The sequence below is a fragment of the Salmo trutta genome, chromosome 13, assembly GCF_901001165.1.
Source record: "Salmo trutta chromosome 13, fSalTru1.1, whole genome shotgun sequence".
NCBI classification, from domain to species: Eukaryota; Metazoa; Chordata; class Actinopteri; order Salmoniformes; family Salmonidae; genus Salmo; species Salmo trutta.
In genome coordinates, this window is record NC_042969.1 from 27,230,623 (window position 1) to 27,249,942 (window position 19,320).

A 19,320-nucleotide genomic window follows, 5' to 3' on the forward strand; every position below is an offset into this window, starting at 1 on the left:
TTCAATTGTTTTTCACCCTCATCAATCTACACACAATACCCCATAATGACAAAGCAAAAACAGGTTTTTAGAAATGTTTGCATATGTATAAAAAATAAAAAACTCTTTCCTCATTACTTTGTTGAAGTATGACGCTACAAGCTTGGCACACCTGTATTTGGGGAGTTTCTCCCATTCTTCTCTGAAGATCCTCTCAAGCTCTGTCAGTTTGGATGGGGAGCATCGCTGCCCAGCTATTTTCAGATCTCTCCAGAGATGTCCTGTTGGATGGTGAACCTTCGCCCCAGTCTGAGGTCCTGAGCGCTCTGGAGCTGGTTATCATCAAGGAACTCTCTGTACTTTGCTCTGTTCGTCTTTCCCTCGATCCTGACTAGTCTCCCAGTCCCTGCCGCTGGTTCTAAACTTCTTCCATTTAAGAACGATGGGGGCCTCCTGAGTGGCGCAGCGTCACAGTGTTGCGGCATCACTACAGCCTGGGGTTCGATCCCAGGCTGTGCCATTAATGGCCGTGACCCGGAGTCCCATAGGCCAGGGGGGCTTTGCTTGGCTCATCGCGCTCTACTGACACCTTGTGGCGGGCCTGGCACCTGCAGGCTGACTTCGGTCATCAGTTGAACAGTGTTTCCTCCAACACATTGGTGCAGCTGGCTTCCGGGTTAAGCGAGCGGATGTTAAGAAGTGCAGCTTGGCGGGTCATGTTTCGGAGGACGCATGACTGGACCTTCGCCTCTCCTGAGCCCATTGGGGAGTTGCAGCGATGAGACAAGATCACAAAATTGGAGTGAAAAAGGGGGTAAAAATTACAACAAAAATAAATAAATAAAATGTATATTTAAATTACGATGGAGATTTTTTGGTAGCCTTCCACAGATCTGTGCATCGACACAATCCTGTCTCGGAGCTCTACGGACAATTCCTTCGACCTCATGGCTTGGTTTTTTCTCTGACATGCACTGTCAACTGTGGAAGCTTATATAGACAGTTGTGTGCCTTTCCAAATCATGTCAAAACAATTGAATTTACCACAGGTGGACTCAAATCAAGTTGTAGAAACATCTTAAAGATGATCAATGGAAACAGGATGCACCTGAACTCAATTTCGAATCATTATGCAAATCAGGTATTTCAGTTTTTTTTTAAATAAATTTGCAAACATTTCTATAAAACAGTTCAGGTGCTTTGTCATTATGGGGTATTGTGTGTACATTGATGAGGATAATTTTTTATTCAATCAATTTTAGAATAAGGCTGTAACGTAACAAAATATGGAAAAAGTCAAGGGGTCTGAATACTTTCCGAATGCACTGTATGTATAAATCAATCCACTATCAATCCACTATGAACATCTGGATACCACCCAACCCTACTAGTTACTACACACAACAGCTAGGCCAGTACAAACAGAATATAGTGAACACTTACAGAATCATTTACACACTTACAATCCACTATCCTTCCAGACTTATAAGTGTCAAGATTCAACAGTATCCTACTAGCGACTGACAGTCTACATAAAGATTGTAGTGTTCATGTGTTAACAATGTGTGTCACCACGGAACATCACGTTTCCAACGCAAAACTCCACAGGCTTGTGGTGGATGAATCAGAATTAGTTGGGTAACATAGATGATTAAGATGTTTTATTAGTATAATATGGTTATGTGAGATACTTGTCATTAGAAAGTGTCCTTTGGACTCTGGTATGTTTCAGTTGCACGTTTCCCTTAGCTGGGGCTCAGTCACTTGGGGCCCAGAGAGGGGAGAGGTCAGACTTGTCTTTTATATGTGAATGTGTCTTTACCTATTCTTAAACCATGTGAAGGGATGGCGTGATTAATGGGGAACCAATTATTTGTCTCCACAATGTCTGTGCGCCGGTCACTCCCCTCAGTGAGCTTGTCCAGGAGTGGGAACAATAGGTGTTTTACTGAGGATGGGCCACTATGAGATAGCACTGACAGAGGAGATTTATGATGTATTTTGATAAGAACGCCTAAAAAGCATTCCAGAGGACATGAGCTAATAGTTCTGTTCAATACCGTACCAGGGAGGGACGGTTCTAAGGGGACCAGATACTGGGCTATACAATGAAACCTGTTGATATAGCAGTTACTGCCTGCTGTGTTTTATGGATATCTGTCATACAAAACTTAACCTTGTGACCCATTCTATGTATCTGTGGTTTGTCATGTACGTAGAGAGGGGTGGACCGTGGGTATAAAAGCTCTTTGTATTGAAGGTGTTGTCACCTTCCTGGTTCATTCGAGAGAGTGCATTATTGAAGATCAAGTGCTTTTGCAAAAGTATCTTAAGTATTAAAGATGTAGTTAACTCGGACTGGTGTGTTTGTAACTCTCCTCATTTGGTAATACAGAAATTAGCCACCACAGGCTCCACACAGCACATGTTGAGGTTGTGTAGGGATGATGTCATTGTGTAGGGACGATGTTAGAGTTATCGTAGGGTCAGATTCCTCCCCCAGATGATACACACTTATGATTAGTCACTGTCTTACCGTTGTGTGTGTTTGTGTGTGTGTGTGGAGCGTGTCTGGGGGAATGTGTGTTTGAGGGTGTGTGTGTGTGTGTGTGAGGAGTGTGTCGAGGGGAGTCTGTGTGTGTGTGTGTGTGTGTGTGTGAGAGAGAGAGAGAGAGAGAAGTGTGAGGAGTGTGTAGAGGGGAGTGTGTGTGAGGAGTGTGTGTGAGGAGTGTGTGTGAGGAGTGTGTGTGTGTGTGTGTGTGTGTGTGTGTGTGTGTGTGTGAGAGAGAAGTGAGGGGAGTGTGTGTGAGGAGTGTGTGTGAGGAGTGTGTGTGAGGAGTGTGTGTGAGGAGTGTGTGTGTGTGTGTGTGTGTGTGTGTGTGTGTGTGTGTGTGTGTGTGTGTGTGAGGAGTGTGTGTGAGGAGTGTGTGTGAGGAGTGTGTGTGTGTGTGTGTGTGTGTGTGTGTGTGTGTGTGTGTGAGAGAGAGAAGTGTGAGGAGTGTGTAGAGGGGAGTGTGTGTGTGTGAGGAGTGTGTGTGAGGAGTGTGTGTGTGTGTGTGTGTGTGTGTGTGTGTGTGTGTGTGTGTGTGTGAGAGAGAGAAGTGTGAGGAGTGTGTAGAGGGGAGTGTGTGTGAGGAGTGTGTGTGAGGAGTGTGTGTGAGGAGTGTGTGTGTGTGTGAGGAGTGTGTGTGAGGAGTGTGTGTGTGTGTGTGTGTGTGTGTGTGTGTGCGTGTGTGTGTGTGAGAGAGAGAGAGAGAGAGAGAAGTGTGTGTGTGTGTGTGTGTGTGTGTGTGAGGAGTGTGTGTGAGGAGTGTGTGTGTGTGTGTGTGTGTGTGTGTGTGTGTGTGAGGAGTGTGTAGAGGGGAGTGTGTGTGAGGAGAAAGAATAAGAGCAGTCAGGCTTCACCATGAGCAGTGCTGTTAGAAGAGCTCAATGCATTGTGGGTAAGTGTATGGCGTAGATGGGTCGCCATGCCTCATCCCCCTCTTTCTCTACCTCTTTCATTCTCTCACACACTCACTCGCTTAATCTCATTGTTGATGCATGAGTGGAATTTACCTTCTGCGTCCTCAACAGGATCAATGGCTTCAATGGCCTCAATGGTAGCTGAGTATGGAGAGAAAGAGAAAGAGGGAGTGAGAGCGAGAGAAAGATAGAGCGTGAAGGAGAAAGAGAGGGAGAGAGAAAGAGGGAGGAGGGTGAGGGTTATTCATGCAAAACCCTTAGAGCGGCACTGCAGCCCTCAGCACAGAGGGCGTTTGGTGTTAGCATGTTCGGTAGCTAGCGTTAGCTCACACACATACACACATACACCAGGCTATTACTCCTCAGCAGTAGTGAGGTGAGGGTGACACTGACTGATGTGGTGAGTAACAGATGACGGACATGGGATAGAGAGAGAGAGAGAGAGAAAGAGGGTGACAGAGGATGAACATGAGAGAGAAAGAGAGTGACAGAAGATGAACATGGGATAGAGAGAGAGAGAGAGAGAGAGAGGGTGACAGAGGATGAACATGGGAGAGAGAGAGAGAGAGAGAGAGAGAGAGAGAGTGACAGAGGATGAAGATGGGATAGAGAGAGAGAGAGAGAGAGAGAGAGAGGGTGACAGAGGATGAACATGGGAGAGAGAGAGAGAGAGAGAGAGAGAGAGAGAGGATGAACATGGGATAGAGAGAGAGTGACAGAGGATGAACATGGGAGAGAGAGAGAGAGAGAGAGAGAGAGAGAGAGAGAGAGAGAGAGAGAGAGAGAGAGAGAGAGAGAGAGAGAGAGAGAGAGAGAGAGAGAGAGAGAAAAGAAATGAAGGATAGACAGACAGACAGAATCATGTAGTGTGTGTATGCAAATGTGTGTGTGTGTGTGTGTACGTATGTGCATGCGTCATGAGAGTGTATGTAAATGTGTGTATATGTGTGTGGGCGTGTTTGCCAGTGTGTGTGTGTACTCACCGCTCTGCAGAGTCTGCTTGCCTCCAGACAGAACTCCACTAGACAGCATGCCAGTGTGTGTGTGTACTCACCGCTCTGCAGAGTCTGCTTGCCTCCAGACAGAACTCCACTGGGCAGCATGCCAGAGTGTGTGTGTACTCACCGCTCTACAGAGTCTGCTTGCCTCCAGACAGAACTCCACTGGGCAGCATGCCAGTGTGTGTGTGTACTCACCGCTCTGCAGAGTCTGCTTGCCTCCAGACAGAACTCCACTGGGCAGCATGCCAGTGTGTGTGTGTACTCACCGCTCTGCAGAGTCTGCTTGCCTCCAGACAGAATTCCACTGGGCAGCATGCCAGTGTGTGTGTGTACTCACCGCTCTGCAGAGTCTGCTTGCCTCCAGACAGAACTCCACTGGGCAGCATGCCAGTGTGTGTGTGTACTCACCGCTCTGCAGAGTCTGCTTGCCTCCAGACAGAACTCCACTGGGCAGCATGCCAGTGGGTGTCAGTCCCTTCAGGGTCAATACATTCTCACTCTCCTCCCTAAAACACACACACATAGAGGATTAAAAAAACACACACACACGCATGCACGCACACACACACACACACACACACACTGAAGATCACTCACCGTAAAACTTGGAACATTTTGGCCATCTTCCCGATGGCACGGATCTTGTTCCTGATCACCTCTTTCCTAGCCGCCGCTGCATTGGCTGGAAGGAACCAATCACAGAGGAGTAAAACACAGGACACCAATCACAAGGACGTGAAAAGGAAGGTTATATTGACAATAGAGTGAACTGGAACCAACCAATCAACACGTATAAGATCTCCTAAACCCGTGTTAACCTCAGACCTGCATTGTGTCTCACCACCCACCAACCCCTCTTTTACGCTACTGCTACCCTCTGTTCATCATGTATGCATAGTCACTTTAACCATATCTACATGTACCTCAATCAGCCCGACTAACCGGTGTCTGTATATAGCCTTGCTACTGTTATCTTCAAATGTCTTTTTACTGTTGTTTTATTTCTTACTTACACACCCACACACACACCCACACCCACACACACACACACACACACACACACACACACACACACACACACACACACACACACACACACACCTTTGGTTAGAGCCTGTAAGTATTTCACTGTAAGGTCTACACCTGTTGTATTCAGCGCACGTGACAAATAAACTTTGATTTGATTTGACCTTATTTTTGCCGTTTATCCTAAAACCCTATTCTTTCCCCATTGTGGTTTGGCTGAACGGACCAGAGGTAACTCATTGGGGTATGGCTGAACGGACCAGAGGTAACTCATTGGGGTATGGCTGAACGGACCAGAGGTAACTCATTGGGGTATGGCTGAACGGACCAGAGGTAACTCATTGGGGTATGGCTGAACGGACCAGAGGTAACTAATTGGGGTAGGCTGAACGGACCAGAGGTAACTCATTGGGGTATGGCTGAACGGACCAGAGGTAACTCATTGGGGTATGGCTGAACGGACCAGAGGTAAACTCATTGGGGTAGGCTGAACGGACCAGAGGTAACTCATTGGGGTATGGCTGAACGTACCAGAGGGTAACTCATGGGGTAGTGGCTGAACAGACCAGAGGTACTCATTGTGGTTTGGCTGAACGGACCAGAGGTAACTCATTGGGTAGGCTGAACGGACCAGAGGTAACTCATTGGGGTATGGGCTGAACGGACCAGAGGTAACTCATTGGGGTATGGCTGAACGGACCAGAGGTGAACTTCATTGGGTAATGGCTGAACGGACCAGAGTTAACTCATTGGGGTATGGCTGAACGGGACCAGAGGTAACTCATTGGGGTATGGCTGAACGGACCAGAGGTAACTCATTGGGGTAGGCTGAACGGACCAGAGGTAACTCATTGGGGTAGGCTGAACGGACCAGAGGTAACTCATTGGGGTATGGCTGAACGGACCAGAGGTAACTCATTGGGGTAGGCTGAAACGGACCAGAGGTAACTCATTGGGGTAGATGGGACGGCCAGAGGTAACCTCATTGGGGTATGGCTGAACGGACCCAGAGGTAACTCATTGGGGTATGGCTGAACGGACCAGAGGTAACTCATTGGGGTATGGCTGAACGGACCAGAGGTAACTCATTGGGGTATGGCTGAACGGACCAGAGGTAACTCATTGGGGTATGGCTGAACGGACCAGAGGTAACTCATTGGGGTATGGCTGAACGGACCAGAGGTAACTCATTGGGGTAGGCTGAACGGACCAGAGGTAACTCATTGGGGTAGGCTGAACGGACCAGAGGTAACTCATTGGGGTATGGCTGAACGGACCAGAGGTAACTCATTGGGGTATGGCTGAACGGACCAGAGGTAACTCATTGGGGTAGGCTGAACGGACCAGAGGTAACTCATTGGGGTATGGCTGAACGGACCAGAGGTAACTCATTGGGGTAGGCTGAACGGACCAGAGGTAACTCATTGGGGTAGGCTGAACGGACCAGAGGTAACTCATTGGGGTAGGGCTGAACGGACCAGAGGTAACTCATTGGGTAGGCTGAACGGACCAGAGGTAACTCATTGGGGTATGGCTGAACGGACCAGAGGTAACTCATTGGGGTAGGCTGAACGGACCAGAGGTAACTCATTGTGGTATGGCTGAACGGACCAGAGGTAACTCATTGGGGTAGGCTGAACGGACCAGAGGTAACTCATTGTGGTTTGGCTGAACGGACCAGAGGTAACTCATTGGGGTATGGCTGAACGGACCAGAGGTAACTCATTGGGGTATGGCTGAACGGACCAGAGGTAACTCATTGGGGTATGGCTGAACGGACCAGAGGTAACTCATTGGGGTATGGCTGAACGGACCAGAGGTAACTAATTGGGGTAGGCTGAACGGACCAGAGGTAACTCATTGGGGTATGGCTGAACGGACCAGAGGTAACTCATTGGGGTATGGCTGAACGGACCAGAGGTAACTCATTGGGGTAGGCTGAACGGACCAGAGGTAACTCATTGGGGTATGGCTGAACGGACCAGAGGTAACTCATTGGGGTATGGCTGAACGGACCAGAGGTAACTCATTGTGGTTTGGCTGAACGGACCAGAGGTAACTCATTGGGGTAGGCTGAACGGACCAGAGGGTAACTCATTGGGGTATGGCTGAACGGACCAGAGGTAACTCATTGGGGTATGGCTGAACGGACCAGAGGTAACTCATTGGGGTATGGCTGAACGGACCAGAGGTAACTCATTGGGGTATGGCTGAACGGACCAGAGGTAACTCATTGGGGTATGGCTGAACGGACCAGAGGTAACTCATTGGGGTAGGCTGAACGGACCAGAGGTAACTCATTGGGGTAGGCTGAACGGACCAGAGGTAACTCATTGGGGTATGGCTGAACGGACCAGAGGTAACTCATTGGGGGTAGGCCTTGAACGGACCAGAGGAACTCATTGGGGTATGGCTGAACGGACCAGAGGTAACTCATTGGGGTATGGCTGAACGGACCAGAGGTAACTCATTGGGGTATGGCTGAACGGACCAGAGGTAACTCATTGGGGTATGGCTGAAGGGACAGAGGTAACTCATTGGGGTATGGCTTGAACGGACCAGAGGTAACTCATTGGGTATGGCTGAACGGACCAGAGGTAACTCATTGGGGTATGGCTGAACGGACCAGAGGTAACTCATTGGGGTAGGCTGAACGGACCAGAGGTAACTCATTGGGGTAGGCTGAACGGACCAGAGGTAACTCATTGGGGTATGGCTGAACGGACCAGAGGTAACTCATTGGGGTATGGCTGAACGGACCAGAGGTAACTCATTGGGGTATGGCTGAACGGACCAGAGGTAACTCATTGGGGTATGGCTGAACGGACCAGAGGTAACTCATTGGGGTAGGCTGAACGGGACCAGAGGTAATCTGGGTAGGCTGAACGGACCAGAGGTAACTCATTGGGGTAGGCTGAACGGACCAGAGGTAACTCATTGGGGTAGGCTGAACGGACCAGAGGTAACTCATTGGGGTAGGCTGAACGGACCAGAGGTAACTCATTGGGTATGGCTGAACGACCAGAGGTAACTCATTGGGTAGGCTGAACGGACCAGAGTGTAACTCATTGTGGTATGGCGAACGGACCAGAGGTAACTCATTGGGTAGGCTGAACGGACCAGAGGTAACTCATGGGGTATGGCTGAACGGACCAGAGGTAACTCATTGGGGTATGGCTGAACGGACCAGAGGTAACTCATTGGGGTAGGGCTGAACGGACCAGAGGGTAACTCATTGGGGTATGGCTGAACGGACCAGAGGTAACTCATTGGGGTATGGCTGAACGGACCCAGAGGTAACTCATTGGGTATTGGCTGAACGGACCAGAGGGAACTCATTGGGGTATGGCTGAACGGACCAGAGGTAACTCATTGGGTATGGCGTGAACGGACCAGAGGTAACTCATTGGGGTATGGCTGAACGGACCAGAGGTAACTCATTGGGGTATGGCGATAACGGACCAGAGGTAACTCATTGGGGTATGCTGAACGGACCAGAGGTAACTCATTGGGGTAGGCTGAACGGACCAGAGGTAACTCATTGGGGTATGGCTGAACGGACCAGAGGTAACTCATTGGGGTAGGCTGAACGGACCAGAGGTAACTCATTGGGGTATGGCTGAACGGACCAGAGGTAACTCATTGGGGTATGGCTGAACGGACCAGAGGTAACTCATTGGGGTATGGCTGAACGGACCAGAGGTAACTCATTGGGGTATGGCTGAACGGACCAGAGGTAACTCATTGGGGTATGGCTGAACGGACCAGAGGTAACTCATTGGGGGTATGGCTGAACGGACCAGAGGTAACTCATTGGGGTAGGCTGAACGGACCAGAGGTACTCATTGGGGTATGGCTGAACGGACCAGAGGTAACTCATTGGGGTAGGCTGAACGGACCAGAGGTAACTCATTGGGGTATGGCTGAACGGACCAGAGGTAACTCATTGGGGTATGGCTGAACGGACCAGAGGTAACTCATTGGGGTATGGCTGAACGGACCAGAGGTAAGTCATTGGGGTATGGCTGAACGGACCAGAGAAAACTCATTGGGGTTTGGCTTGAACGGACCAGAGGTAACTCATTGGGGTAGGCTGAACGGACCAGAGGTAACTCATTGTGGTATGGCTGAACGGACCAGAGGTAACTCATTGGGGTAGGCTGAACGGACCAGAGGTAACTCATTGGGGTAGGTCTGAACGGACCAGAGGTAACTCATTGTGGTTTGGCTGAACGGACCAGAGGTAACTCATTGGGGTATGGGCTGAACGGACCAGAGGTCACTCATTGGGGTAGGCTGTGAACGGACCAGAGGTAACTCATTGGGGTAGGCTGAACGGACCAGAGGTAACTCATTGGGGTATGGCTGAACGGGACCAGAGGTAAACTCATTGGGGTAGGCTGAACGGACCAGAAGGTAACTCATTGGGTTATGGCTGAACGGGACCAGAGGTAACTCATTGGGTATGGCTGAACGGACAGAGGTAACTCATTGGGGTAGGCTGACGGACCAGAGGTAACTCTTGGGGTAGGCTGAACGGACCAGAGGTAACTCATTGGGGTAGGCTGAACGGACCAGAGGTAACTCATTGGGGTATGGCTGGAACGGACCAGGAGGGAACTCATTGGGTAGGCTGAACGGACAGAGGTAAACTCATGGGGTATGCCTCGAACGGAACCAGATGGTAAACTCATTTGGGTATGGCCTGAACGGACCAGAGGTAATACTCTTGGGGTATGGCTGTGAACGGGACCCGAGGTAACTCATTGGGGTATGGCTTGAACGGACCAGAGGTACTCATTGGGTATGGCTGACAGGCCAGAGTAACTCATTGGGGTATGGCCTGAACGGACCAGCAGGTAACTCATTGGGGTATGGCTGAAACGGACCAGAGGTAATCCATTGGGTATGGCTGAACGGACCAGAGGTAACTCATGGGGGTAGGTGACTGAACGGACCAGAGGGTAACTCATTGGGGTATGGCTGAACGGACCAGAGGTAACTCATGGGTATGCGAACGGACAGAGGTAACTCATTGGGGTATGGCTGAACGGACCAGAGGAACGGACCAGAGGTAACTCCATTGGGGTATGGCTGAACGGACCAGAGTACTCATTGGGGTATGGCTGAACGGACCAGAGGTAACTCATTGGGGTATGGCCTACGCCGAGGTAACTCATTGGGGTATGGCTGAACGGACCAGAGGTAACTCATTGGGTAGGCTGAACGGACCAGAGGTAACTCATTGGGGTAGGCTGAACGGACCAGAGGTAACTCATTGGGGTATGGCTGAACGGACCAGAGGTAACTCATTGGGGTAGGCCTGAACGGACCAGGAGGTAACTCATTGGGGTATGGCTGAAACGGACACAGGAGGTAATCATTGGGGTATGGCTGAACGGACCAGAGGTAACTCATTGGGGTATGGCTGAACGGACCAGAGGTAACTCATTGGGGTATGGCTGAACGGACCAGAGTAACTCATTGGGGTATGGCTGAACGGACCAGAGGGTAACTCATTGGGTATGGCTGAACGGACCAGAGGTAACTCATTGGGGTAGGCTGAACGGACCAGAGGTAACTCATTGGGGTATGGCTGAACGGACCAGAGGTAACTCATTGGGGTAGGCTGAACGGACCAGAGGTAACTCATTGGGGTAGGCTGAACGGACCAGAGGTAACTCATTGGGGTATGGCTGAACGGACCAGAGGTAACTCATTGGGGTATGGCTGAACGGACCAGAGGTAAGTCATTGGGGTATGGCTGAACGGACCAGAGAAAACTCATTGGGGTTTGGCTGAACGGACCAGAGGTAACTCATTGGGGTAGGCTGAACGGACCAGAGGTAACTCATTGTGGTATGGCTGAACGGACCAGAGGTAACTCATTGGGGTAGGCTGAACGGACCAGAGGTAACTCATTGGGGTAGGCTGAACGGACCAGAGGTAACTCATTGTGGTTTGGCTGAACGGACCAGAGGTAACTCATTGGGGTATGGCTGAACGGACCAGAGGTAACTCATTGGGGTAGGCTGAACGGACCAGAGGTAACTCATTGGGGTAGGCTGAACGGACCAGAGGTAACTCATTGGGGTATGGCTGAACGGACCAGAGGTAACTCATTGGGGTAGGCTGAACGGACCAGAGGTAACTCATTGGGGTATGGCTGAACGGACCAGAGGTAACTCATTGGGGTATGGCTGAACGGACCAGAGGTAACTCATTGGGGTAGGCTGAACGGACCAGAGGTAACTCATTGGGGTAGGCTGAACGGACCAGAGGTAACTCATTGGGGTAGGCTGAACGGACCAGAGGTAACTCATTGGGGTATGGCTGAACGGACCAGAGGTAACTCATTGGGGTAGGCTGAACGGACCAGAGGTAACTCATTGGGGTATGGCTGAACGGACCAGAGGTAACTCATTGGGGTATGGCTGAACGGACCAGAGGTAACTCATTGGGGTAGGCTGAACGGCCAGAGGTAACTCATTGGGGTATGGCTGAACGGACCAGAGGTAACTCATTGGGGTATGGCTGAACGGACCAGAGGTAACTCATTGGGGTATGGCTGAACGGACCAGAGGTAACTCATTGGGGTAGGCTGAACGGACCAGAGGTAACTCATTGGGGTATGGCTGAACGGACCAGAGGTAACTCATTGGGGTATGGCTGAACGGACCAGAGGTTAACTCATTGGGGGAAGGCTGAACGGACCAGAGGTAACTCATTGGGGTATGGCTGAACGGACCAGAGGTAACTCATTGGGGTATGGCTGAACGGACCAGAGGGTAACTCATTGGGGTATGGGCTGAACGGACCAGAGGTAACTCATTGGGGTATGGCTGAACGGACCAGAGGTAACTCATTGGGGTATGCTGAACGGACCAGAGGTAAACTCATTGGGTATGCGACCATGAGGTAACTCAATTGGGGTATGGTCTGAAAGGACCAGAGGTAACTCATTGGGGTATGGCTGAACGGACCAGAGGTAACTCATTGGGGTATGGCTGAACGGACCAGAGGTAACTCATTGGGGTATGGCTGAACGGACCAGAGGTAACTCATTGGGGTATGGTCTGAACGGACCAGAGGTAACTCATTGGGGTATGGCTGAACGGACCAGAGGTAACTCATTGGGGTAGGCTGAACGGACCAGAGGTAACTCATTGGGGTATGCTGAACGGACCAGAGGTAACTCATTGGGGTATGGCTGAACGGACCAGAGGTAACTCATTGGGGTATGGCTGAACGGACCAGAGGTAACTCATTGGGGTATGGCTGAACGGACCAGAGGTAACTCATTGGGGTATGGCTGAACGGACCAGAGGTAACTCATTGGGGTATGGCTGAACGGACCGAGGTAACTCATTGGGGTATGGCTGAACGGACCAGAGGTAACTCATTGGGGTATGGCTGAACGGACCAGAGGTAACTCATTGGGGTATGGCTGAACGGACCAGAGGTAACTCATTGGGGTAGACTGAACGGACCAGAGGTAACTCATTGGGGTATGGCTGAACGGACCAGAGGTAACTCATTGGGGTATGGCTGAACGGACCAGAGGTAACTCATTGGGGTATGGCTGAACGGACCAGAGGTAACTCATTGGGGTATGGCTGAACGGACCAGAGGTAACTCATTGGGGTATGGCTGAACGGACCAGAGGTAACTCATTGGGGTAGGCTGAACGGACCAGAGGTAACTCATTGCGGTATGGCTGAACGGACCAGAGGTACCATTGGGTATGGCTGAACGGACCAGAGGTAACTCATTGGGGTATGGCTGAACGGACCAGAGGTAACTCATTGGGGTATGGCTGAACGGACCAGAGGTAACTCATTGGGGGTTGGCTGAACGGACCAGAGGTAACTCATTGGGGTATGGCTGAACGGACCAGAGGTAACTCATTGGGGTATGGCCTTGAACGGACCAGAGGTAACTCATTGGGGTAGGCTGAACGGACCAGAGGTAACTCATTGGGTATGGCTGAACGGACCAGAGGTAACTCATTTGGGTAATGGCTGAACGGACCAGAGGTAACTCATTGGGGTATGGCGTGAACGGACCAGAGGTAGACTCATTGGGGTAGGCTGAACGGACCAGAGGGTAACTCATTGGGGTATGGCTGAACGGACCCAGAGGTAACTCATTGGGGTATGGCTGACGGACCAGAGTGTAACTCATTGGGGTATGGCTGAACGGGACCGAGGTAACTCAGTGGGTGTATGGCTGAACGGACCAGAGGTAACTCATTGGGGTTATGGCTGAACGGACCAGAGGTAACTCATTGGGGTAGGCTGAACGGACACCTAGAGGTTAACTCATTGGGGTATGGCTGAAACGGACCAGAGGTAACTCATTGTGGTATGGCCCTGAACGGGACCAGCAGGTAACCTCATGGGGGTATGGCTGGAACGGACCAGAGGTAATCTCATTGGGGTTATGGCTCGAACGGACCAGAGGTAACTCATTGGGGTAGGCTGTGACACGACCAGAGGTAACTCATTGGGGTATGGCTGAACGGACCAGAGGTAACTCATTGGGGTAGGCTGAACGGACCAGAGGTAACTCATTGGGGTATAAAGGTATGATTACCATCATAGACCTCTTCCTCTCCATCATTCTCCATGAGCTCATCATCTGAACAGATACTGAGAACATTCACCAGCATCTCTGTCACTGTGGAAAGATAGAGACAGAGACAGAGAGACAGAGACAGAGAGAGACAGAGAGAGAGACATTTGTAATGTCTTTATTTTTTTGGAACATCTGTGAGTGTAATGTTTATTGTTCATTTGTATTGTTTATTTCACTTTTGTATATTATCTACTTCACTTGTTTTGGCAATGTTAACATATGTTTCCCATGCCAATAAAACCCATGAATTGAATTAAATTGAGAGAGAGAGAGAGAGACAGACAGACAGACAGAGACAGAGACCGAGAGAGAGACAGAGACAGAGAGAGAGAAAGAGGGAGGGCACAGTCAATATGAGACAGAGGGCACTGCCAAATGTATGACCATGTTAGAGACACATATTTCCCTCAGATTACACAGACTCAAAAGAATTTGAAAATAAACCCAATATTGATAAACTCCCATATCTATTGGGTGAAATACCACAGTGTGAAATCACAGCAGCAAGATTTGTAACTTGTTACCACAAGAAAAGGGCAACCAGTGAAGAACAAACACTACTGTAAATACAACCCATATTTATGTTTATTTATTTTCCCTTTTGAGACAGAGAGAGAGAGACAGAATCAGAGAAAGAGACAGAGACAGAGAGAGACAGAGGGAGAGAGAGCGAGAGAAACAGGCAAAGACAGAGACACAATAGAGAACATATTCAGAGAACATGTTATTTTGGTGTTTGTAATACATGTAGTCGTTGTTCCCACCTTTCTCTCCAACGAAGGGCAGGGACCAGGTGAAGACATCCATGAAGTTGGGCAGCCAGTAGGGATGAGGGGAACAGTTGAACTGGCGGATGTTCATCACGTTGTTCTCATACTTCAGAACCGCCGCTGTGAGAGAATGAGAGTGGGCAGCCCTGTTACACACTCATAGCCTACTGGTGTGTGTGTGCGTGTGCGCGCGTGCGTGTGTGTCTCTGACCTTTGTTGTTGTAGACGTCCAGGTAGTTAGGCGCTGAGAAGATGGTGATGAGGGAGGGAAAGCCTGTAGTCTGACTCTTTCTATACATCCGGTACCTGAACAGGGACACAGTCAGGGAATCCAGATTAGGATTAGGATTCCATAGATCGGGGTTCAACATTAAGGGGTGTAGGGTTAAAGATGTGGTTGTTGTGTGGTTAAGGTTAGACTTGACTATGGATAACTGTGTTTAGAAATGGAATGATTTGATTATGAAACCTGACGCTGCTGTTTTGGTTGACTGAACTGTTTGTGTTGACATAACAACCCCTATCACCTATTAACCCACATCCCCACCCCCAAACACTTATCCCACATCCCCACCCCCAAACACTTAACCCACATCCCCACATCCCCACCCCCAAACACTTAACCCACATCCCCACCCCCAAACACTTAACCCACATCCCCAAATCCAAACACTTAACCCACATCCCCACCCCCAAACACTTAACCCACATCCCCACCCCCCAAACACTTATCCCACATCCCCACCCCCAAACACTTAACCCACATCCCCACCCCCCAAACACTTAACCCACATCCCCACCCCCCAAACACTTAACCCACATCCCCACTCCCCAAACACTTAACCCATATCCCCAGCCCCAAACACTTAACCCCCATCCCCACCCCCAAACACTTAACCCACATCCCCAGCCCCAAACACTTAACCCACATCCCCACCCCCAAACACTTAACCCACATCCCCACTCCCCAAACACTTAACCCATATCCCCAGCCCCAAACACTTAACCCCCATCCCCACCCCCAAACACTTAACCCACATCCCCACCCCCAAACACTTAACCCCCATCCCCACCCCCAAACACTTAACCCACATCCCCAGCCCCGGATCAACACACACTGGGGTGAACAGGCGAATGCTTTCAAACATAATACATTAAGTTAGAGTTTACTGCCACTATGTCACTCACCATGTGAAGAATAACACAGTGTTTTGTCAATAACCAAAGAAAAAGTAGGGCTTCTCTTACCCAGAATCTTGCGCTTCATGTGCTCTGATGACTGACAACAAGTTGTTGGTCTGTAGAAACTCACACACTGCAGGGTAACTGGAGAGAGAGAGATATTTCATTCTGAACAACCGGGCATTAGATCAGACTAGGATAGTAGGCCTACTCTGAAACAGTTTACATTGAATGACCACCAGGGGTCATCATTGAGCCCAAAATGAACAGCAGATGCAGATCTAGTAGGAGGGCAGTGTATGTTTCTCTCGGTAGACTGGTGTAGGCTCCATATTGTATAGCACCATATTATGACAACAGTCTCAACTATCCATCACGTCAATCCTCTGGTCTCTCATTTTATTCATCTCTTTTTTCTCCCTCACTCCCCGTCTCTCTCAAGCTCTTTTTTCCTCACTGTTCTTAATATCAATCCCCAATCTAGCAGTAGTAGCCAGTCGTCATGGAAACAGAACAGTGCAGTCTCCCTAGGGATTGTGGGATGTTTTTTTTTTATATATGTTTTTATAAAAATGTTACTAAATGTACATCAATGTATGTAGAAAGATTTTACCATATCCCAAGCCCTCCCTCCACACACCTCAGTCCACCCACCTTGATTCCCTCTAAACCACTCACCCCAACCCCCTCCAAGCCACCCACCCCAATCACCCCATATACCCACCCCACACCCTCCCTCAGTTCAGTCCTAGAAAACAACAATTCTATAGAGATATCACAACAAATAAAGAAAGAAAAATACAGGGAAAAAAACATTTGTCTCACATACAAACAACTCAACATACAAGATACAGATACAAAAAGTGGAGCAACAAAAACAGAAACAAATCATTAAATAAATGATCAGTAAACCTTCGACAAACTTGTTTGGACTGGATAGCATTATATTGATGACTGTACCTATGACTGCTGGGAATACCTACAGGGAAACCTTAAAGCAGTGGGATATGGTTTAAGCTGAAGAATGTACGTGTGGTTCTGCAGCTGTTGTACAAATCCCAATTAGTCTTTGGTTGTTGGATCTCTGAAGCAGCTTGTAGTCTACCAGTACAACATGTTTCCATCTCCCCTCCAGTACGGTGTTCCTCACCTTTCCCCTGTATAGCACACCTAAAGACGCACCAGATGTGAGTGTGTGTATCCGTATTGTTGTCTGTGTGAGTTGTCATGTTAAAAAATGCATTTACCTGTAGAAATAGGAGCAGCCTCTGACTGTGTTGTGGCCGAAGTACTCTTGCGTCTTCTCGTTGCCAAAGTCTTCGAGTGGGTCGGCCCACAGCAGGTCACACATGGGCCCGAAAGCTGGAGGCTCCTTGAACCTGTCCAGCTGGATTACAGAGACGACGACAACACAACAGATGCATTCACTGTACAGACACAATATATTCCTATCTACACAAGAGATAACCAGAACACAGAGATAACAGAACCTGTTCAACTGGACTAGAGAAACAAACAGAACACACAGAATTGACACACAAACACAGAGAGAGAGAGAGAGAGAGAGAGAGAGAGAGAACAGCATGGAAACAACAGCATGTACTGTACAGGAAGAGGAGTCAAAACAAGGGTTGAATCTTCATGGTAACCAGGGCATTAACAGTGTGTGTGTGTTTGTGTGTAATAAAAAACATTTACAGTACAGTGGGCGTTGTGTCTGAACCTTTTTGATGTCGTCGAGCGTGTGGATCTCTGGCGAGAGCCCTCCATGGACACACAGGAACTGCTGGTTCATCAGAGCAGCCAGCGGCAAGCAGTCAAACGCATCCATACACGAGTCATACACCTGCTCAGAGTACTTTATCTTACCTGAGGAGAGGGAGGGGAGGGGAGAGAGAGGATGGGGGCAGAGTGAAAGGACGGGGGGATAGAGCGAGAGAGAGAGACGGAGAGAAACAGAGAGAGCGAGAGAGAGAGATAGTGAGAGAGGGAGAGAGAGAGAGAAAGAAAGAAAGAAAGTGAGAGGGAGAGAGTAAATCAAAACACCATAGTGAAGTAGCCAAGCACTATAGGCCAGTAGTCAAACTATGCTGTGTATGTGTGTGTCACATGTACAGTATGTGTGTGTGTACACGTGTACAGTATGTGTGTGTACATGTGTACAGTATGTGTGTGTACTGTACAGTATGTGTGTGTGTGTGTACTGTACAGTATGTGTGTGTGTGTACATGTGTACAGTATGTGTGTGTGCTGTACAGTATGTGTGTGTACATGTGTACAGTATATGTGTGTACAGTATGTGTGTGTATATGGGTACAGTATATATGTGTACAGTATATGTGTGTACAGTACGTGCGTGTATATGGGTACAGTATATATGTGTACAGTATGCGTGTCTATATGGGTACAGTACATGTGTGTATATGGGTACAGTATATGTGTGTACAGTATGTGTGTGTATATGGGTACAGTATGTGTGTGTACAGTACGTGTGTGTATATGGGTACAGTATGTGTGTGTACAGTATGTGTGTGTATATGGGTACAGTATGTGTGTGTGTGTTTTTTGAGTGTGTTTGTCAGAGAGATTATTAATGTAGAGAGAGATCATCAATACCATTTCACCAGCCTCTCTCTCTCTCTCCCTCCCTCTCTTTCTCTCTCCCTCTTTCTCTCTCCCTCTTTCTCTCTCTCTCTTTCTCTCTCTCTCTTTCTCTCTCTCACACACACACACACACACAGCAAATGGTAATTGAGGGCGCCCACTATTCGCCATAAGCATCAGGGGAAATTAGACTCCTCATCCCCTGGCCAATCACACACAGCAGACTACATCCCTGGGTCAATCATTAAGGGCCAAATTAATTTCCTTCTAATCACCTGTTCTCTGACGGGGAGAGAGAGAGTGGGGGATGGATGGATGAGAGGATGGAATGAGCGTTGGATGAGCAATGGATGTGAGAGATGGAACAATGGAGAAGCTAGGACGCTAGTTTTAAGGGAGGAGAGGAAAGGGAGGATACAAGAAGAGAACACACCCACTGGACACACTGGTTGAATCAACGTTTCTACTTCATTTCAATGAAATGATGTTGAACCAACGTGGAATACATTCTTAGAAAAAAAGGTGCCATCTAGAACCTAACATGGTTGGGGCTCCCGAGTCGTGCAGCGGTCTAAAGCACTGAATCTCAGTGCTAGAGGCGTCACTACAGATGCGGGTTCGTTTCCAAGCTGTATCACAAACGGCTGTGATTGGGA

At 49.0% G+C, this 19,320-nt stretch overlaps 1 protein-coding gene across 7 annotated transcripts in view; it reads right to left on the reverse strand.

Annotated features, from left to right (window-relative positions):
• Positions 1-19,320, reverse strand: part of LOC115205560 (serine/threonine-protein phosphatase 2B catalytic subunit alpha isoform) — a 68,844-nt gene that overhangs the window by 15,042 nt on the left and 34,482 nt on the right. For 4 of the 7 annotated variants that reach the window (XM_029771678.1, XM_029771679.1, XM_029771683.1 and 1 more), the window contains 9 exons: positions 17,784-17,929; positions 17,308-17,447; positions 16,127-16,204; positions 15,090-15,184; positions 14,873-14,998; positions 14,067-14,150; positions 5,043-5,127; positions 4,854-4,951; positions 3,538-3,585 (listed from right to left, as the gene is read on the reverse strand). In XM_029771678.1, the coding sequence (XP_029627538.1) occupies positions 3,538-3,585; positions 4,854-4,951; positions 5,043-5,127; positions 14,067-14,150; positions 14,873-14,998; positions 15,090-15,184; positions 16,127-16,204; positions 17,308-17,447; positions 17,784-17,929 (900 nt within the window). Of the gene's footprint in view, positions 1-3,537; positions 3,586-4,569; positions 4,952-5,042; positions 5,128-14,066; positions 14,151-14,872; positions 14,999-15,089; positions 15,185-16,126; positions 16,205-17,307; positions 17,448-17,783; positions 17,930-19,320 lie in introns of those variants that run through there. The other 3 variants (XM_029771680.1, XR_003880637.1, XR_003880636.1) reach the window with 3 other exon arrangements.